We start from the raw sequence: 22,702 nt of genomic DNA on the forward strand, positions 1-22,702 counted from the left end.
AGCAAGGTGTATGTTATCATGCCCTCCAGGTAATCTGGAGGTCTGCCAAAGTTTGAGATCTGGTGCCTTAGAATGATAGTAGCAGGTGCTTCCAGACAGATGATGCCAAGCAGAAAAAGACACAATAGGGCTGAAGGCTCTAGAACCCAGAGAGGCTGGGACTTGGCATACCTGACCAAAGTGAAGAAAGCAGAGAAGGAGGTGGATGTGAGGGGACCCATGCAAGGACTTTGGGACCAGAGTAGAGCATGACTCTGACCCATGGCTTTTCATGGAGGCACACAGGGACAAAAGGCAAGGCAAGAGTGTATTACTGTTAAAGGGCAGTATTAAGAGTGAATCATAGGATATATTGAATGTTTGCTAAATGATCAAAGCTGCACCAGTATCAGGTCATCTAAGCCTTGCAACCCTAAGAGAGGCACTGTTATTATGCCCATTTTATAGACAAGGAAACTGAGGACAGAGAGTTTGAGTAATTTGCTCGAGGTTACACAGCAGAAAAGCAGCAAACCAATCTTGTCTGGGACCGCTGACCCGGGAGTCCTTACTTTTGACTCCTGGCCATGCTACATTGCCGTAGCTCCCCATGAGCAAGGAGATCCCATGTATGGTTCCAGTTTGGGTCATTGGAGATAAAAGAGTGATGAAGATTTAGATTTGTTCAGTAAAGGAAGCAAAGGGGAAATAAGATAATTTGCATTTATGTGTCACAGACTGGGTATGAATGGTTCTTCATTCAATTTTTACAACATCTTCATTTTATCAATGCTGAAACTGAAAATAGAGGAAGTTAGAAGACTTGTCACTCTACGCTGCTTCCAAGTGATCTGTTGAGGTCCATATCCAGTCTGTCTGCCTTCAAAGTCCAGGCTGCCACCACGCTGTGCTGCTTGCTATTAGCAGCTGGCTTTTGCAGAGCTGATATCTTATGCCTGGCACAGCACCAAAAGTAATAAATTCCGTTATCTCCTGTAATTTTGTCATAATTCTCCAGGTAGGTAGTACAATCCTCATTGTACAGATGTGAAAACTGAGGCCCAGAAAGGATAAGAGCCTCGCCCAGTTCACAGAGTCAGTAAGTGATAGTGGCTGGCCTTGTGTTGTTTCCCACACGTCTCTGCTCTCTGCTCTCTGGAACAGGGTAGGACTGCACTTCCTCACCCTTGATCTCATTCCTAGCTTTGGTCAATGTCATGAGGAAAGAAGTGATGTGTGTCATTTCTAGGCAAAAGCTCTAAGAGCAAGACTGAAATAAATATGCTGCATTCACTTTGCCCTGCATGGCAATTATTGAAACTTGGGGCAAGAAGCTGCCTTTTTCAGCCTGGTGCTTGAGAGAGGATAACATAGAGTGAAGCCCCCAGCCTCTCTGCAGTAGGCAGGTAGTGCAAGGAGAGGGATCCTGAACTTTCTAAGCCACTTATATGTTGAGATTATTTGTTAGCTCAGCATCATCCAGCCCACCCTGACTGATACAGGTTGGGACAAGCTGTCTGTCTTCCAAGTCCAATTTCATGATCACCATCTTGTACTTCTATTAATGCCTTCTGAACTCGATGATACCGAGAGGGTAGAAAAGAACTAAACATCTGCTTTTTCCTTTTCAGTTGCTCAAAATAATGCTCCCAGTTTTTGCCCTTCGGTTGTTCTGCCTTCCCTCACAGAGAAAGGTAAGTTCATTGTCTTTTTGATCTCTCGAATGAGAGCACTGCCTCATTCATCTTCCTTCTCCTCTTCCCTCTTGCTTTTGTACAGTAGTTGATAGCTTGCACATCACTCTTATTAATTCCAGCTCCTATGAATTAGACACATGTATAAGGAGGGTGAGTGCCAGCAACATGCCTGCTTTGCAGATAAGAAAACTGACTCATGGAAATGAAATGATTTGTGAAAATAATGTGGCTGATAAAGCAGAGTAAGACTTAAGTTGGGTTCTCCCAGTTTTCATTTTAAGGATTATTTTGCCCTATTGAGTAATGACTAGACACATTCAACCCGGAGGCAATGTCAAGAATGATGTTATTTATGGCCAAAAAGGGAAAGAAGTCAGCTCCTTATTAGTGCAAAAGAGTTGGAGCTTACAGTTATTGGCCACACTGGGCAGCACGGTGACATCTAACAATGAAACGCTGGCCCTGAGTCCAGGAGCCCAGGTTCCCAGGAACCCGGTAGCATAGCCTGGACCCAGGCTGCCCTTGCTCCTGCACATCCCACTGACCCTCCTTACAACATGCTGTATTTAGCATGAAGCAGCAGGAAGTGCAGAGAGGTGGGGTGCAGTGGGGACATCTGGATGTTCTAGATGGGGGTGAGGTGGAAGGGTCACTACAGCACGGGCCTTACTGCACCGTCCCCTTTTCTGCTTCCCTTTGTCAGGAAATGAGAGGCTCAGCCTGGGCTCCAGACACTGCTCAGCCAACAGGCCAAGCAACAGGCCAAGTTAATTCCTGTCCTGTGACATGATGTCTAAGGGACCCTAGACATCTGTCATTATGGCCATGATGGCCCTGGCTGGAGAGACAGAATATAGCTCATGTAGGAGGAAATTATTTAAAACCAGGGCTGTTGCTAAAAGTATAAAAATGTCTTTTACTCATATATGTTATTAGTTTCCCTCAGTCAGTTAAAATAGCTAACTTTGGAGAACACATTATATATAAAGTTTTGAGCCTTCTATAGAAACTGTGTATGCTTAGTACTTTGCATTCATGACAGATGTTAGCTTCCTGAAATGCTGCGAGGTTGGTGTTGTTATTGCCATGTCACAGAAGGTGGAGTAGGGCTTAGAGACAGATTAAGTTGCCCAAGACCAAACAGATAATACATGTCCTAGCCAGATTTTGGTGAAAATTGATTTTGAATTTTATCAAGTTAATGTACAAACACAGATGAAATAATCAAAAAGTCCCCAAAGATTTATGGTTTAAAAAGCAAAACAGGCTGGGCGCAGTGGCTCACACCTGTAATCTCAGCACTTTGGGAGGCTGAGGTGGGTGGATCATGAGGTCAGGAGTTCGAGACCAGCCTGACTAATATGGTGAAACCCTGTCTCTGCTAAAAATACAAACATAATCCAGGCGTGGTGGCATGCGCCTGTAGTCCCAGCTACTCGGGAGGCTGAGGCAGAAGAATCGCTTGAACCCGGGAGGCAGAGGTTGCAGTGAGCCAAGATCACACTGTACTCCAGCCTGAGCAACAGAGCCTCTGTCTCAAAACAAACAAACAAACAAAAAAAACCTAATGAATTTCCTCTGTCATCTCTACTCATCTGCCACTCCCACTCCTAGTAGCCCCAACTTTCAACTCCTTTAACTACTTTTTTAACTTTTTTTCCCATCCTGTCCTCTGTGTTTCTAAGTTACAGTTGGCCCTCTATATGTGGGTTCCATAGCCATGTATTCAGTGACACATAGGTCAAAAATAATCAGAAAATAAAATTCCAAAGAATTCCATAAAGCAAAACTTGAATTTGCTGTGCGTCAAGTACTACATTGAATCCATACAGACAAAGCTGTGTGTAGGCATTGCATTAGATAGTTTAAGTAATCTAGAGATGATTAAAGTATACAGAGGATGTGTGTGAGTTATACGCAGATGCCACACCATTCTGTTTAAGAGACTTGAGCACCTGTGAATTTTGGTAGCCATGGGTGGGAGGGGTCCTGGAACCAGTTACCCATGGAATCCCACTGTTCCTTGATTTGTCATCTTCGGAAGTGACTGTTAACTTCTTGCCTTGATGGAGACTTAGCTCTCTGTCTCTTTTATCACCTCTTTTACAATTTTCCTCCTTTATCCACAAAATATATTAATATCAAGATTTGGGGTTGAAACAAGAGTAAATCATTATTATGGCCATGTAAATATGGTTCACCACAGAGCCATGTTACAATTGTCAAGATTTTCAGGTATCCTCCTGTCACACACAATCCCTCTTGTACCCCTGCCCTCTGCAGCACCTGCTTCCTGCTCACCAAAGCCCCGGAGAGCTGCAGGTCTTGTAGGTGCTTCCTTCTGTGGGCACTGGGGCACTGCTTGTGCCTCTCTGGCGAGTCAGTTAACATGCCTCCATCTCCCATTCTTCACTTAACGGTGTTTGAAGTCCCTCATCTGCTGTCTGCTCCTTGCGTTTCCTTTTTTCCTTGTTCTTTTTTTGTTATCTTTGTGGGTTTAGATGCTTATTTTCCTTTACTTCATTTTGTAGGGGATTGTGGCGGGAGAGAGGATAAAGGGCAGTATTTAATTCAAAACAATACTATAGTATTTTTTCAAAACTGTTGAATGTTTGATGAAAATTCATTTTGTCTTCAGCACTGTGCTAAGCATTTGAACTTCATATGAACCTCAAGAGATAAGTCCTATTATAATATTTGTTAGCTGTAGAAAGTTCAAACAATGCAGAAATATAGAACGAAAATCACAGTTATTTAGAAGTTACCTGTGTCAGTTAATTCATGTGTTTATTTTTTCAATCTTTTTAGGCTCTCTGGTCTGATATCATTGTAATCTCTATTTATAATGTTGCATTTTTCGGTTGTTTTTACCTAATATTGTATTATATATATAGCTCCAAATTGTTACATATCTCTCTAAATCATGCATTCATGCAGGCATGTGTATATGTACTCACGCATTCACTGAGTCTTCTATGTTCCTACTCTCATGATGCTCACCTTCTAGTAATGAACAACAAACAAGCAAGGATATTGTTCACAGAGATAGCTGTCCTGTTATTCCACCAGTTCACTAGTCTATTTCTTTATTTTTGGTCATTTAATTGTTTATTATTCTTCATCATTATAAAAATAGCAAAATGAACTACTTGGTACTTAAAATTTCCTCCAGAAGTCCAGGTTATTTCCTGGGGTAAGATTCACCAAAGTGGAATTATTGGGCTTGAGAAATTTACATTTTAAGACCCTAGATTTTTATTGCCAAATTAGTCTCAAACAGTTGTTGCTAGTTGCATACTTACCAGAAATAAATTAAAGTGCTTTTTTGCTTTTGATATACTTGTGATCCTTAAGTTTTATCACTAAAAAGTTATTTATTAAATTTATAGATAAAGAGTGCTTCTATGTCAAATACTGTTGTTAAAGATGCATAAACCAAAGCATAACTTCTCTGGGTGATTTTACAATGCTTCCACTCTGTTTTTGCTAAACATTTATGTTACTGACATGTGAATTATCTACAAAAGAAGAAAAAAGGATGGAGCATTGAGCATGTCCTTTCACAATACACACAGCCTATGGGTCTGAGTAGATGTTTCCAAGGTGGAATGAGATGTCACAGTGCTTGTAAGTGTTAACAAGTATGACTTAAAAGCATAGAAATGTCAGAGCCAACATCCTATCTGTGTGTTAAAGTTCCCAAATTGGAACTAAGAATTTTGGCATGTTCCTTTGATGTGAATCAGAGGGAGGGGATAATTCTGCCTTCAGGGTGTAGAAATATCATTGTGTCGTTCTGACATGAATTGTGAGGGTGTGTCTATATGTGTATGTGTACGTGTACAGGCGCGTATGCACTGTGTGTATGTAAAATACTCATCTTTATGTACTTTCTGTTCAGGGAGAAAAGGAAATATTTCTTAAATATCTGTAAGTCATGTAATATTCACAAGAAATTTAGGTTTGTAGCATGGGCTGTTTTTCAAGTAAGGAAACTGAAATTAAATGACTGAGCTGGGATTTGAACCCACATCTGTATGGACCCTTTCAGAGTTAGATAAGATTACTTGGTTGAGTTTCTGAAATAGATTAGCAAAGATGAGCTTTTGAGTCTAGACTTGTCTGGAGACCTAATCTCTTGACTTTATTTCTTTTATGCACGTGCGTGTGTGTGTGTGTGTGTGTGTGTGTGTGTGTGTGTGTATAAGCTGCCCATTCAAAGTCTACTTCAAAGAAAGAATTTTTTGCACATGCAAACCCTTCTCTTTGGAAAGACTTTCTAAAACTCACCTGCCTGCTAAACTCCTGGTGCCTTCAAACCAGCTAATGTGTTAGAAACTTTCCCTAGAGCAACAGAAACTCAGTGTTTAGAGCAGCCCTTATCACATAGTATGTACTCAAGACAGGTCCATGAGATTTCAGAAGTCTCCTCCATCTGCACACCATCCCCACGAACCAGTCAGGGGAGCAGAATTCTTTCTTTGAAGTAGACTTTGAATGGGTAGCTTATACATACACACACACACCCACACACACAGACACACACACTAAATGAAGCTAAGCAATTAGATCTCCAGACAAGTCTGCACTCAAAAGTCCATCTGCACAGTGGAATTGTTCCTGGGCTGCAGCGGGATACTGAAAAGGTTTCCCCAGATTCACCGTAGACAGGCAGGAAAAGCGCCACAAATATATTATGACCAAACTGTGATGTGGAGGACGAGTATGCATCTGTTATATGGCCAAGAGGAGAAGGGACAGTGTCTGAGGTAGAGGGCACTGCATGTGTGGAAGCATAGGGACATGCATCAGTAAGGCTCAGGCAGGGCCATGCAAGTAGCTCAGTGTTGCAGGACCAGCAGGTACAGAAGAGGACAGGGTCCAAAGTGTAAAGTGCATTGGATACTGCAGATCCTTGCAGGGCTTGAAGCAGTGGAACAATGATCTTTAAAACTATGTAAAGGCTTTGACTTTGCACTATCATGAGAGTGCTTTGGTAGATGACAAGCTAGATTTTGAGAAAGTGTGGACAATTATATCATCTGTGTATAGTGTACAGTTGTACTCTCTTTGGAGAAAAATTGTTTTACAAAACAGGTGAAATAGTAAAGATACCATTTTCTTCATAAGACAAATGTACATTGCATCTTAAAAGGCTCACACCAACCAAGCCAGCAAGGCTGCCGCAGGTTAGCTTGAGTTATCTTCTCGAGTGTTGGAGCCTGCCTGTGTGATCATCGCACCCCTCCCCTGCTTCCCAAATGTGGGTTCTCCTAAGGGTTTATTCCCAGGACAACTGGCATTCAGCTTGCATTCCGTATTTCAGCAACTTTTCTCTTAGGGTGTGTATTAGTTCATTTTCATGCTGCTGATCAAGACATACCAGAGACTGGGCAGTTTACAGAAGAAAGAGGTTTAATGGGATTCACAGCTCCATGTGGCTGGGGAGGCCTCACAATCATGGCAGAAGGCAAGGAGGAACAAGTCACATCTTACGTGGATGGCAGCAGGCAGAGAGTGTGTGCAGGAAAACTCCTGTTTTTAAAAGCCGTCAGATGTCCTGAGACTTATTCACTATCATGAGAACAGCACAGGCAAGACCTGCCCCCATGATTCAGTCATCTCCCACTGGGTCCCTCCCACAACGTGTGGGAATTATGGGAGCTACAAGGTGAGATTTGGGTAGGACACAGAGCCAAACCATATCAAGGTGCTACTGAATTAGATTTACTATTTAGATTGAAAGCTAGGGAAAACATAGAATATTTATTTAGGATTTTGTCCTCTCCATTCTATGTGTGTTTCACATGAGTGCTTCAACATACCATTTGGAAAATGCTCTTGCCCTTGACTTTGAGCCCTTTTGAGCAATGGGTACAGTGTAGGTTGCTGCTGGCAGAGCGGACTGTGAAGAAGGCTGCAGCTGAGAGGTGCGAGGTGGAGCAAGGAGAGATGTCTCGTTACAGTTTGTCCTGCTCAGCTTTCCAGCACCTCTCTCCTGACCTCATCCTGGAGCTCAGTGAGAGGGACAAAGCCTGAATTCCGGACAGATGGAAACAACAGTGGCTGCCCCAACAGCTTTTGAACCACGCAATGAAAGGGAATCAACTTTGTCTGCTTGGCCTCCGTCCTGTGCCTTTGCCTGCGCCCGTGGGTTGATGGAATTCACTTGATCTTTTCTGCAAATGTTTTTCATTAAGCTGGAAACAGAGTCCTGTGATCCTAAAAAATGTCAGCACCAGTGGGAAGCATGTACACCATCTAAGTGAGGAAGCAGTACGACATCACGGTGCAGCACTTCGGCTTTGAGGTCCATCTGGCCAGATTTCACAGCCTCTTGATGCCCCTGCTTGCCCCGTAAGATGAAAATAATGGTGAAATATAAGCAATATCAGTCCAGCAGGATTTGTTGAAGAGCAAATAAAGTATAATGCTCAGCATGGAATTTGCTGTAGAGCAGGTGTTCAAGAAACATCAGCAATAATTCTCAAGTCCAAACCGCTTTACAGAGGAGGAAACTGAGGCAGAGAGAGTGTAACTTCCCCACATGACAACCAGTTAAAGCTGAGCTATACAATTATATATATGTACATATCCACACAGACATATATACAGTCACACACACACTTTTTATGGATAACTGTTATTAAGGGAAAGAGCTTGCTAATAGCTCTATCATCTTTTGCTCTTATTTTTAGTTGACATATAATAATTTTACATATTTATGAGATACAGAGTGATATCTTAATACATGTATACAATGCATAATGATCAGACCAGGGCAATCAGCATATCCATCACCTCAAATATTTATCATTTCTTTGTGTTGGGAACATTCCAAACCCTGTCTTCTAGAGTTTTCAAAATATACAGTTAGCCGTCCTCCCACTGCAGTGTTACACAACCGTAGGAATCATTCTTCCCATCCCCCTGGAACTGCATACCCTTAACTAACCTCCCTGTCTCCTCCCCCTCCTCTGAACTTCCCAACCTCTAATGACCACACACAATCATATATTTTAAAAATTCCTATTCATGGAATGACTAAATCACCATGAGCCAGCCAGTCACCATGCTAAATGCTTTCTATATTTTAGTCTTCACAACTGCCCTGCAAGGTGTGCACAACTGTGTCCATTTTCTAGATTTGGAGGCTAAGGCTCAAAGAGGCCCAAACTCACATAACCAGTACTTTGCAGAGCTGAAATTTATACTCAACCCAGATCTAAACTCAGAGTCTCCCCACTGAAGATGGTGGCTGTTGCTGCTCCAGTTCCCGAGGAATCAGACTCTGAGATGAAGTTTAGTAGGAAGGCCAATTTTTTTTTTAAGCAAAAAATTAATTCTACCAACAGGGGTGTTAGGAGGCAAGGGAAGGCCCAGGACTGGGCTGAGGGGGAAGCTGGACCTTAGTGTTGTCTCAGTAGAGGCCTCGGCTGGCCCTTTAGGGATGCTGAAGCTGGGATGACCTTTAAAATTGTTATGGCCTCACACTGGTCACTCATTACTATGAGCTGCTCTGAGTGGGGCGTGGCCTCCAGCCGAGAGAGTCCTGGAAGGGGGCTGATGGTGGTCTGCCTCAGCAGCACCCACCACTGCTAATGTAGAGCCCTGCAGTCCTAGAGGGAGTCAGGGACCCCGCAGCACCCTCCACGGTGGCTTTGTACTCTAATAATCCAGCCTGGGCCATGTCTGAGGGTGGAATGGGTGCCTTAAACACAGGCACACTGTTTCTTACTACTGTAGGCACTGGGCTGAGGGCGTGTTAAAGACACAAAAGACTGATTCTTCATCCCTTTGGTCCTTGGGCCAGAAAGCCCGGGTGAGTGGTCACTGGTTCCAAAATTGTTCAATGTTGTATAAAGCTTAAATGTCCTGTCGAAATATGCACAGAGCTTATGCATGCGTGCGCACACCCACACACACGCACATGCCATTTTGAGGAAGCTTACAGTGCATACCCTGTCACTATTTCATCAGAAAAGTTGTCCAGGGATAGGTTTTATATCCCAGGGGCCAGCAAGACATGACCAGTTAGCACACCCTGTTTCCTCGCTTCGGTTGAGAGTGCCAAACGAATCATGTAGTTAGCAGCTGCAACACTCAGCACGCGGGTACCTCCTCTCCCAAGCTGGGATGCACATCTGCCAGGGACTGTGCTGCCTGGGTGACTGTAATTGCTATGATTTGCAAGGCTGAGTGTGGTGTGGGCACAGCCTCACATCTGGCAGCCCCCTGGACCTCTTCTCTGTCTCTCTGAGACCAAGAGATTGAGAAGGAGAAAGAAACAGCTGGCAAGCTGGCGCTGCAATGTTGGTAGGTCTTAAGAAACTGAGAAAGGTGAGGAAACTGGTTCTCAGCTCCCTTCCTTTCTGGAAGGCTTCACTTCTCTCCACGGGTGCAGGAGGGAGCCGCTAGCCAATGGAGAAGTGCTGGGTTTAAGACTCAGTTATGGTTTCCTCTGCCTTGGCTGCCTTTCCCCTTTGTTCAGTTACTTATTCATTCAGCAAGCAGTTGGTGGGTACCTACTTTGTACCAGGCACTAAGCACTGGGGCTACAGCTGTAAATGAGCAACATGAATGTGTCAGAAGATGCACCATAGGCTCCCTCTTTGGGAGTGTTTGTGTGTGTATGTGTAAACTCTGTGCATATTTGGATAGGAAATTTAGGTTTTATACAAGCATTAAACAATTTGGAGTCAGTGCCTGCTCACCTGGGCCTTCTGGCCCAAGGACCAAAAAGCATGATGAAGAATCATTTCTGTGTGGCCTTAATGTGCTCCATCGGTTTGATAGAAAGCTATAGTATTAGGTTGCTGCAAAAGTTATTGCGGTCTTTGCCATTGAAAGTAATGGGAAAATTGCAATTACTTTTGCACCCACCTACTAGGAAGAAGACAGTGCTCCTGGGTTGGTGCGGGAGAGCCTGCATAGTGTTTCACAGCACGCATTCCACCCTCAGACATGTCCCACATTGGACTAAAGTGTATAGACTGTGGAGGGTGCTGTGGGGTCTCTCACACTCCCTTTAGGACGGAAGGGCTCTACCCCAGTGGCTGTGGGTGCTGCTGTCAGAGACACCACTGTCAGCCCTGTTCTGGGAAAAGATCACACCTCTAGAAGGTTTGTTCCTCCTCTGCTCTGAGCCCCAGGTCACTTCCTCCAAGGAATTGCTGACCACCCCATCCAGAGTAGCTCCCTTCTGCACTCTCCACCCCTTCACCCTGCTGTACTGCCTCTGGGCACTATCGCTGTGAACTGTTGTCATTTGTGTGCTTGTTGAGTATTGCTTGCCCTCTCTGGAATGGGAGCTGCAGGAGGACAGGGACTTTATCTGTCTCATTTACTGCGACATTCTCAGCACCTGTGGGAGTCAGTGTTCAGTAAATATTTACCGAATGAATGAATGGATTTTTCTTGCTTGCTTGTTAGATTTTGGGCTCCCAGAGGGCAGATAATTTTGTAATTCATGGTTGGGTTCTTCACACTTAGCAAAATGTCCAGTATAGAGTAGATGCTCAATATTATTTTATTTATAGTTATTTGGTTTTAAATAATAGATATAAGTCTCCACTTTGACCTAGGTCAGTATTTAAAGGTAAAAGTGATCGATTAATGTATGTTGAAGAAATGAATGAATAGCAGAATGAACAAATGAATGAATGGTGAGGGTGGTCATGGAGTATTGAAAGCCATATGGGAAATGAGTTTGGGCAGCCAGGTTTTGAACCCTTCCTTTGGCACTCCTTAAGTATGTGACCTTCGCTAGTTTAAAGAATCTTTCTGCGTTTCAGTTGTCTCACCTGTAAAATGGAGGTGATTATACCTACTTCAAAGAGGTTGTTTTTAAGCTTAAAAGAGATATTTATACATAAAATTGCTGTACTCAATGCTCAGTAAAGGTTGGCAGTGGTGGCATGGCTGGGTTAGGCCATGCACTACCAGTTCTAATGGGGTCCTTTCACAGGTAATCTTTGTAAATGTTACCCCTGCAGTTGTGCTATGCACAATCTGTGCAGCTGTACATAGTGAGTCTGGGAGGCACTTGACAAATGTTTGGTGAATGATTATGTCTTAAACTCTTGCTAGATCTTAGAGTCTTCGAAGATGGAGAAAATGTATGGATTTTCTACAGTAACTTTCTCCTGTACAGTGTCAGTTCTGTACCTGGTCCATCAAAAATTTGCTTAATTATATTTAAAGGATATAGAGCCAGGAACAAAATATGCCAACAGAAAATCTACCATTTGGGTTTGGTTATTTAGCCTTTAGCTTTAAATATTTTCTTTGAAATATCCTTCTTAGCTATGGAAGAGATCCTTCAGCCTAGAATCAGTCAGAAACCATGTAAACAAAAATGACCTCAATCAAAACTGTGAGGTAGAGGGAGCTGGCATTTGGTACCGCCCTGTCTTCCTCTCGCTCTACAACTCCTCTGTGCCCACTCTGGGGAACTCCTGACTACATGCTCTTAAGCCATGCTTCTCGTCTAGAATGACAATCCCAAGGCAAGACACTGTGAGGAAAAGGGGTTTTTCTTTCCTTCTCACCCCTGAACAGTTGTCTTGAACAGGCAACTGTTAAGAATAGAAGGACCTTGTTTACTTATTGTTTTATTTTCTGGTGTCGTCCTGGAGCCTCTTGAACCGAATGGAATTAACAAAGTTATTGACACTAAGGTGAAAATATCGATATTTTAATATCTTTTTCTCCGGGTTGTTCACTGTTTAACAAGTGGGTAAACCAGTTCTATTCTGAGAGCAGAGATTCAGAACTTTTGCCAAACACATGGGGGAAATATTTTAGGCAGGTTGCCTGTCCTGGGACCCCTCAGACCCTTCTACATAGCTAGCAGTGAATTAGACCATCCCTGAGTTCAACCCACTAGAAGATTTCCTTAGTTTAATGACTTATAATCATTTTAATCACTAATTAAAAATAGTGATAGTGTATTACAAGTGGCTAGTGCTACACAAATTTTTTAAAAAATGATCCTGCAGTCATGCATTCATTTATTCTCCCTTACTGTTGAGTGTGCTGAATTCCCTGACCTCCTGAAGGAACTCAGTTTGACTTATTACAGAAGCATCCACCTCTTCTCCCCAGTGTGTAAAGTCCAGGAGGTGAGAGGAACCCAGCTTAAGAGGATGGAGTGAGGGCTTCAGTATGAATGGGGTACCTGGTGTCATGGGAAGGTGAGATGGGGAAAGAGGAGAGAAGGGGCTGTGTCAGATGGTGGAAAGTATTGGTTATCCTGCTGTGATGGAGTAAGATTGAGGTAATGAGCTCCCTGTCACTGGAGTATTCAAATATGTTGAAGGTTCTCTTGTTGTGTGAGGGGTTGGCTTAAATGTCTTTTAAATTTCCCTTTAAAGTTTGTAATTCATAGCATTGGCTCAGTTATGCCGTAGCGTGTGATTTTTTTCACTTCTGCTTTTGTGATCGCTCACCCACAGGCAAGCAGAAGGAGCTGGGCAAAAGCAGAAGCTGGGAAGCACAGAGCCTGGTGCTGGGCAGATCTCAGTCTCCCTTCTAATTCTATTCCTACTCTATGAATAACCTAGGGAAAGTCACTGCACTGCTCTGAGCCCCAGTTTCTTTAAGGTAGAATTCACCATGTTGCCTATTACCTACAAGTTGAAATTTGGGTAAAGTCTTGTGTGTAACATGCTTAGCCTACTACCCACCACATATAGCAAATGCTTGATAAATGGAACGTGCAGCAGCTGCTCCTGCTCCTGCAGAGATCAGACACAGGTCTCTAACACAGGGCAAGGGTGTTGCCTTGGGAGTCTGTGTTCAAGGCAGCTGTGTGAGCTTCGGCAAGTTCCCACGGTTCACCCATGCCCTTGTTCCGCACCCCAAGGGAGGCCTCCATGGTGCTGGAACCACTTTGGTTAGCTCAGATTGGTTGTTCACATGCATTTGTGCCTCAGAATTTCTAAAGTTTTACCCAGGCACCCAGCATCATGAATGAGACCCCATGAAAGAAAAGAGTTCAGATGCTCTTAGGAGACCCAATTCTTGTACTCTCTCCATGTAGCTTTTGTGTTTGGGGAAGTTGGTGGGGATGTCCACTTGTTGGGAGTCAAACTTTTTAGAGAGAAATCAGATTCACTCTAAGCCTTTGAAATTTCGTTAGGAATTTTGCTGGGGATGAACTTAGTACTTGTCATGAGGCCATAGAAAGAATATAGATCCAAGTCTGGTTTCATGTGTATGACTTTTTCTTAGTTAGAAATTTCCCTAGAAACGTCTTTGAAGTTAGCAGCATTAAAGATGATTACTCACTAACACACAAGCTCATAAACTGAACAGATGCTGGGCCATTACAGACGTCTTTGGAAACTTCTGCCTGCAATGAGAAGCCACAGGGAACCACTTTATGAGGCTGCAGCGGAGTCATACGGAGGAGGTGGCAGCTGTGGGGCAGTGGGGACTGAGAGAGAGTAGTTTGGATGAAATCCCTGGCAGTTTGGCTCACCGGTCACGAGTTGTGCTCTTGGCCATATTATGTAGCACCTCTGAGCCTCAGTTCAGCCCTCTGCATGATGGTAATTAAGGCATGGGATGATGTAGTTGTTAATTCTTGCAGTGTAAATAAAAGTGTTTTATAAACTAGAACACACCATGTAGAGGTGAGATTTTATTAAATCGGCTTCCCATTATTTTCTTCCTATGTGACTAATCTATTAACTAAGTGACTCAATAATTATTTGTGGAGGTTTTGTAGTATGTGAATAATAATAGTCTTAATCTTTATAGAGATATAAGTTAGCACTCTATTGCTCCTTTATTAATTAACTTAATTCATTCAATACATATTTATGGATTAGGGCAGTTTATGAAAAAAATAGTACTATTGTTCCTGTATAGCACATAGTGAACACTTAGTAAATGCAAACTACAACTACATTACTCTTTCTATTGTTAATATTTTTTTGCTTGCTATTATAGGTCTTGGAGAATCAGTGAAACTGAAGCACAGTCTTTGATCTCAAGGAGCTCATGATATAACAAGGAGGTTTAAAAATAAGCAAATTGCAATGCAGTTCAATAGTGGAACAGTAAAGATATCAAGGCATTTAGAGGAGAAGAAGTAGGCATTTAGAGGTGATGGTGGTGGAGGAGGCAGCTGTAGAAGGGGATTTCAGAGTGGATTATCTGAGCTGGGTTTTGAGGGATGATATGAATTTATCCTATAAATAAACTGACTTAACTTTGTAAGCCAATAGTGCTGCTCACACTAATAGTGTACAAAGTCATGCAACACAGAGTGTGTTGACAGACCACCAGGTGTGAGAGTGGGGTGGTAGGAAGCAGACTAATGAGAGATGAAGTTGGAGAGGTAGGCAAGAAGGCAGGATTTCAAGGAAACTCAGGCACTATGTTTTTTGTTTGTTTGCTACAAACCTAGATGGAGTGTGTTTGCCACAGGGAGAATATTCACTTATAATCTGAAATTTATACTTAAAATGATATTTATTCAGACTTTCCTTATGTAGTGTCCTTTCTAGATGAACATTTGGTCTACTTGAGCACCAATCAAGGGCAAGACTTAGGGTTTTGAGTTGGGCAGCCCCATGGCTGGTGGTGCCAGTTCCAAGATAAAGAATGTAAGAAGGGAACCAGTGGAAGAGTGTGGTTGTGGGTGGCAGTGAGATTACGTGTTCAGTTTTCAACATACTGAGCTTAGAGGACATCTGCTTGGAGGTGTCCAGCAAGCACTGAATATATAAGCATGGAGCTTGGGCAGAGGGTCTAGCCTGGTTGTGTTTGGTGATCATTAGCATGTCAGTGGTATTTGAAGTCGTAGAGATATGAGGACACCCATGGAGAATGTCAGATGTAAAGAGTAAGGGTCAAGGGCAGTCCCCTGAGGAGAGGAGGAGATGCTAGGAAGAGCAGTTGGAGACAGGGGAGGCATACTGGTGGCATTTGCTATTGTGGAACCCAGGCTGTGGAGATGTGACTCATCACTTCAAGGAAAATGGACACTGAAAATGTCCATTGGATTATAGTCATGAGGAGCCTTTTGAAAATTCAGTGGAGTAGCTAGGCGCGGTGGCTCACGCCTGTAATCCTAGCACTTTGGGAGGCCAAGGTGGGCGGATCACAAGATCAGGAGATGGAGACCATCCTGGCTAACACGGTAAAACCCTGTCTCTACTAAAAATATTTTTAAAAATTAGCTGGACATGGTGGCGGGCACCTGTGGTCCTAGTTACTCAGGAGGCTGAGGCAGGAGAATGTCGTGAACCTGGGAGACGGAGGTTGCAGTGAGCCAAGATTGTACCACTGCACTCCAGTCTGCATGACAGAGCGAGACTCTATCAAAAAAAAAAAAAAAAAAGAAAAGAAAAGAAAAGAAAATTCAGGCCGGGCGCGGTGGCTCAAGCCTGTAATCCCAGCACTTTGGGAGGCCGAGACGGGCGGATCACGAGGTCAGGAGATCGAGACCATCCTGGCTAACATGGTGAAACCCCGTCTCTACTAAAAAAAATACAAAAAACTAGCCGGGCGAAGTGGCGGGCGCCTGTAGTCCCAGCTACTCGGGAGGCTGAGGCGGGAGAATGGCGTAAACCCGGGAGGCGGAGCTTGCAGTGAGCTGAGATCCGGCCACTGCACTCCAGCCTGGGCGACAGAGCGAGACTCCGTCTCAAAAAAAAAAAAAAAAGAAAATTCAATGGAGTAAAGAGGAAGGAAACTCAATAGTAGTGATTTGAGGAAGTAGAAACTACAAACTTTTCCCAAGCATCTTGGCTATGAAAAGTAAGAGAACAAGATTGACAGCTAAAAAAAACAAATTGTGGAACATTAGCTGGTAATCATGTTTTGGTCATAGACTACTTGTGACAATGAATTAAAAACAGTATGCTCCACCATATATATCATGTTTTGCCTATATTTTTTAGGGAAATGGGTCACCTGAAACCCAGACCATGAGATGAGAAACTTTGGGTTAAAGTGTTGTTCTTATGAGGGGGATATTTCAGTATGTTTTTACACAAAAAGTAAAGTTTCGGTGTCGAGGGACACACTAAAGATATAGGAAGAATGAGAGTGGGGCTGGGTTGGGGGTAATTGGTAGATGAAGGCCTCTGAAGGCGTGAGGAAGAATGAGCTCTAGAGCACAGATGGAAGGATTGACTTGCAACAGACACCCTTCTTCTGTATTAGGAGAAATCAAGAGGGAAAGATGCAGTGGCTTATAGAGGGGGTGAGGGGGAAGGAAGCTGAAGGAGATATTGACAGATGGCCCCTCTTTGCTCTGGGAGGCCAGAAGTCAGACACTGGCTGAGAGCAGAAGGGGATGGATGAGGTCTAGGCCTGAGAGTGGCAAGCACTGAAAACAGTGGCTGCAAAGAATGGAAGAGAGGGGACCAGTTGATCAAACTGTGCCAGGGATCAGTTGAAGCTGAAGGTCCACAAGTTGTAAAGGCACCTGTGTATTCAGCTGTGGCCATGGGAAATTTCTTTGGCCATGCTCAGCAGACTGAGACAAGCTGCAGAGAAAGACAGCCCATCGGGTTAGTCCCATTGGGAGGAAGAGAATTGAGGACATTGCTCAAAGGGAAGCTGAGATAATGGACCGATGGGAGGTCTTGGTTGGATGATGAGGCAGTGAGGATGGATACCATGGAGTGAGTGAGAGAATAGAAATCAATGAAATTAAAGAGCTGGTGTGAGTGGGCTAAAGTGTGAATGTGCTGGAAAGAAGGAAAACTGTGGTCCATATCAGCAAGTGCTGCTTAGGAAAACTACAATTTAAATGGTGATAGAATTCATTGCCATGGCAGGGTTTGGGGTGTGATCATGGAGGCACTTGGCTGTAATGGGGTGGAAATGAAGGTCTCTGGTATCGAAGCAGACAAGAAACTGAGACCAGAGTTTCAAATGGGCTTCTACTCTCCCTAAGATGATGAAACCACTCAGGATTTTAGCAGGATTTGGAGTGGCAATGGACTTGAGGAGTATGGGAGAATCACCAGGCATTCTCAGTTAAGGATCATGAGAAGGACTAGAAGTTTTCATTGTCAGAGGGTTGAGATGCCAGGAACCAGGACTGTGGCCCAGAGTGAAGGAGGGGACATTGCAGTCATGGTGAGGACCCTGGTTTCTGGGACACAGGAGGCTGGGGAAGGATGAGACAGGTTCAAGGGGTAGCAGCGCAACAACGTGAGTTGGTTTCAGAGAGAAGGGCGAGCAGTAGTCTGGACCAGAGTGAGAAAGACCAAGATGGTGCAGAGAGGACAGGTGGGCTGGCATTCTGCTTTTTGACTCGGGGAAGGTATGTGGTTACCGCCCTTTCATCCTATCAAATAAGAATAATTAAAAAAAAACAAAACTAGAATCTATTCTCCTCATTATTTTGTAAAAGGACATTCATTTCCCCAGTTAGGAAGGACCACTATCAGCAGGTCATAAAATTTCAATATTTTGCCTTCCAGATGGCATCCCTTATATTGCTCCTTATTCCTGAAAAAAGCATACAAACTCCTTGTCAAGCTGCCTGTAGGATTTTTGGTTCCCAGGTGTGGACTCCCCACCCACTGAGGTACATAACGACTGGGTTCATTCTGTGTCTCGTATCTGCCTTCTGGGTCAGAGGTCAGAAAACTGCAGCCTGCAGCCTGCAGCCTGTTTTTGTATAGCCTAGGAGTGAAGAATAGTCCTATCACATTTTTAAAGGGGTCCAAAAAAATAGAAGAATATTCAGCTGGGAATAAATGTGGCTGGTGAGGCCTACAATATTTACTATCTGGCTCTTTACAGAAGAAGCTCACTGACCCCTGTCCTGAAGGCTTGCATCTTCTCTGTCCTTCCTTCCGTGTCCCTCAATCATTTATGTGGGTCTTTTTTGGTCCTCCTGGGTCACACAATCAGACCTACATCCCCCTGTGGGACGATCTTGATGTGACAGCATTTCTTTCCAGGAAGATGAGGGGGTAGCAACTGTAACATCACTATTATTAATATTCACTCTTAATATTAAATTTTGGTTGAAAAAGCCCTGTTTTACAAGTGACGGCAAGAATGCCATCATGCATTCAACAATGCAGACAGTGGCGAGAGCTCAGGCTCTGTAGGTTGATGTATGGGAGGTCAAATCCTTAACAAATGTTAGTGAGTATGGCTGTGCCAAGCAGTTTGCAGGCATTGCATGGCTCCATTCAGCCTTGAGCCTGTGCCCAGAGCTTCCTGATTTATCATGCCATGGCACACACAGGGGATGTTGACAACTGCATGACTCATTGGGGTAAGCAGATGGGAAGATGGGACCAACCCTAGCTCCCTCCACCCCTTGCCCTCGCACAGGCTGGAAGGATCAGTAGCAAACTGTGACTCTTGCTGTATGAGAAGCTCTGCTTTACAGTTCAGGTGGTAAAACGGTTCCTGTTCACAAATTAAAACAAAAGACCAATAATTGAGACTTAGAGTATAATTTACTCCAAGTCACAGAGCTGGCAGGAGGCAGAGCTGGGATCTGGCCAGGCAGAGTGTCCCAGAGGGGTCCTTCCTTAAAACGTGCAATGCCACCTCTTAGAACAGGAGTGACCAGAAGAGCCACATCGGACAGCTGCATGTAGATGCAAGGCGACAACACATGGAGCACATCGCATTCTGTCTGCGCCGCTTTGTGCAGGAGATACTTCAACTCTGTGAGCCATTTGAATATGTGCATGCGATAGGGTGGGAAGTATCAGTATGATGAGCATTTTATGCTGGAGAGCGGCACTGGGGCGGAGCAGGCCCTCTGTGAATCAGTGAGTGGATGCTCTCACCGAGTGCACACTCATTCTGTTACTTGGCTGCAGCTGCCATAATGAAGTACCACGAACTGAGTAGCTTCAACAACAGACATCATTTTCCCACAGCTCTGGAGGCTGCAAGTCTGGGATCAAAGTGTAGACAAGGTTGATTCCTTCCAAGATCCCTGTGGGAAGGATCTGTCCCCAGTCTCTCCTCTTGGCTTGTAGGTGGCACCCTCTTCTTGCACCTCTTCACTCCATCTTCCCTCTGTGCAAGTGTCTCTGTCAAAATTTCCCTTTTTAATAAGGATACCAGACCACCATTGGATTAAGGCCTATTCTAATGAACTCATTTTAACTTGATTATGTCTGTTAAGAGTCTATCCCAAATAAGGTCACATCCTGAGGACCTAGGGGTTAGGACTGCAATGTATGAATTTTGGGTTGACACAGTTCAACCCATGACACCTACTGTCACTCCTCTGCTAAGCACTGAGTTGCAGAGTTAAAGATGAAAGTGTGCTCACTGAAGAGCTCAAAAGTAGGTATTTGGAGGCTGAATGGAGAGGTCAGGATGTCTGGGTATTTTTCTAGGGTGTGAATGTTAAAAGAGGCCCAGGGGTGTCTGCTGCAAGTGTAAAGAAATTCTCTTGGAGAAATGCTGAACCAACCAGCAGCTCTCCTCCCATTTTCATTCTGCAAATAATCACAAAATTACAAGGGTGTCTTTATTTTGTCTTCTTTTCCTTCTGTTATCAGAGGAACATCTGGTCTTTGATAAATGCTGTTAAGGACAAACATAGGTCACTATGTCGTGGTTCTCACTGGAATGATGGTCTCTGGTGAGAAAGCAGGATGTCTCAATGTGGTATCCGTCCGATGACGACAGGCTGAGATGTGCACTGGGCTCTTCCTTCCAGCAAGTGCCCTGTGGCCGTACAGGCCTCCAAGGCAGCTTTCAGTCGCTTCTATTCTGCATATCACAGGGATCATGAAGGTTTTCTGGGGCCTGAAAGGCTTTTCCTGCCTGAAAGTCTCAGAATGTCACGGTTTACCCCAGCGAGCCTGTGCAGGTGTGGAAACCGCCTCTTCTATTTCCCAGCTGTTCCATATTCAGAAGCAATCACTTGATGAGTACTGAGGAGCTGAGAGAAATTCCTCTTGGTTTTGATTGCGAGAAGGGTGAGGATCCTGAAGGCTTTTGGATGGCTTGGAGCTTAGACTCACTGTTATCTTTATCCTTGATGAGTCCTAAGAAAGTCGTGTGATCTTTTTATATAATCAATGGGATGGGTCTGTGATTATTTGAACTTTGGAGAGAGTGTCAGGCATTTGCTACTGTTTGACATTTCTGCCCTTGGATCTGATACAAAAATGCTTGCTTGGAGGCACTTTCCACCTGTTTTTCAAATGAGAAAGGCAATGGCCGGAGCAGAAGCTCACCTGTGGTTACCCGCCAGCGAGTGGCAGACCTCTGCCTGCGGGGTGCATGTAGCCCCACAGTGATGTGTAATTATTTTTGGCAATTTTTAATGTAAATTATTTTATTTCTTCCATGATGATTTAGTGGGACTATCTTTAAACCAGTACAAATATTTCATAAATAATATCTGGCCAATTTCTAAGCAATTAATTTGTTGCTCAATAAGCCACTTCACATCTTTCAGCAATAAACACATTAAATTTGAATAGCAAAGACATTACACAATAAATTCAGACACAATTAAAATTTGCTTTAAATTTTTTTTGGGGAAGAGGACATCACACCTACTCAATGAAGAGGAACATTTTTATAGTCCGAGGTCTTTTACTTTATTTTAACACCTATTATGCCATGAACTCACAGGGAATAGGTTTCAGCAGCTCTGGTCCTTCCCACTGGTTCTCACAGTGTGCTTCTGTGGGTGGAGCAAGCTGGCATTTCAGTTGAGCCCTAGTACCTTTCTCTTCAGCTTCTTTTTCTGATCATTTTCCTTCATGTGTTTCAGGAAGCTATCTTGACTCCCAGAGTGCTTAATGTGCTCAATACTCACATTAATTCTTTTGTCAAGAATCATGCCCTTGTTCGTTTGCAACAGTGCCAGCAGTACACTGGGGAACACTGCAAACTCTTTCAGTTTTGCCATGGGAACACCTGTGGGGCATTCCTTTTTAAACAATACCCATTCCCTTGATGTCGACAATATCACCTTTCTTACAGACTCACATATACCTGGCCAAACGAACAACTCCATGTTTTCCGAAAGGCCTGGAGAACATACCGGGTGCCTCTCCTCTTTCCCTTTGTGTTTGTCATTTTGGCGAATTACTGGAAGATGGTGGTTCCAGCTGCAAGGCTTTGTGGCAATTTTTAACAGCTGAAAACAAACCTTGAAATAAACATTTTCTCCTTTGATGTCTGGGAAGGAAGAAATTAAAAAACAGAGAAGAAAGGAAGAAGGAAGGAGGGAGGAAGAAAGGAGGGAAGGAAGGAGGGAGAGAGTGAAGGAGGGAAGAAAGGAGAATTAAAAATGATTTTTTATATATCAGTGGAAAATTTCAAATATATTCTAGCATAACTTTTTTTCTACTTAGTATCCATTAAAAAAGGGAATCATTGTGGAATGATTAAATCAATCAAATGAACGTATCCATCCCTCGGAGACTTTTTTTTTTGTGGTGAGAACATTTGAAATTGATTCTCTTAGTAGTTTTGAGATGTGCAATATGTTAACTATAGTCACTGTGCTGTGCAATAGATCTCAAAAAAGTATTCTTCTGCATCATATACACATTTCATAACCTCATATTATACCCCATAAATATGTATAATTATAATTTGTCAGTTAAAAATAGAAGTTAAGCTTTAAAAAAGGGGATATGGTGCTTTCTAGAAAGGAATAGAAGTGCCTCCATGTCACCCAGAGGCCCGCCTGTGCAGAGGCTGCAGCCGTGCTGCCTCCAGGTTGTCATCCCAAGCTGCCCCCATTATCCCTCCCAGACCCTTCCTTCTCCTCTGCCCCTGTCCCCCAGCAGGTCTGTTTTGCAGGGGGATATCACCACATAGGGCTGTCCTGGGTGCAAATACTGACTTGCTGCCTTTCAGCTGTTTGGTCTTGGGCGAGGTCAGTGGCCCTCTGTGAACCTCACTTTTCCCTCCTATAAAATAGGATTAGGACTGTTCATCTCAATGGAGTACCATTAGATGGAACCAGATAATCTTTACATGACTTTTCAAGCACTTCCAGCCTGCTAAACAGACAGTAGCATTCATTGCTAGTCTATCTGGTAACA

General features: G+C 43.6%; 1 protein-coding gene across 1 annotated transcript in view; it reads left to right on the top strand.

The window, feature by feature from the left end:
* The window catches only part of TG (thyroglobulin), a 273,793-nt gene that overhangs the window by 118,090 nt on the left and 133,001 nt on the right, over positions 1-22,702 (top strand). The window contains exon 35 of the mRNA XM_033202283.1: positions 1,611-1,673. Coding sequence (XP_033058174.1) covers positions 1,611-1,673 — 63 coding nt within the window. The remainder of the gene's footprint in view (positions 1-1,610; positions 1,674-22,702) is intronic.

The sequence above is a fragment of the Trachypithecus francoisi genome, unplaced genomic scaffold, assembly GCF_009764315.1.
Source record: "Trachypithecus francoisi isolate TF-2019V2 unplaced genomic scaffold, Tfra_2.0 Lachesis_group7, whole genome shotgun sequence".
In the NCBI taxonomy this organism is placed as follows: Eukaryota; Metazoa; Chordata; class Mammalia; order Primates; family Cercopithecidae; genus Trachypithecus; species Trachypithecus francoisi.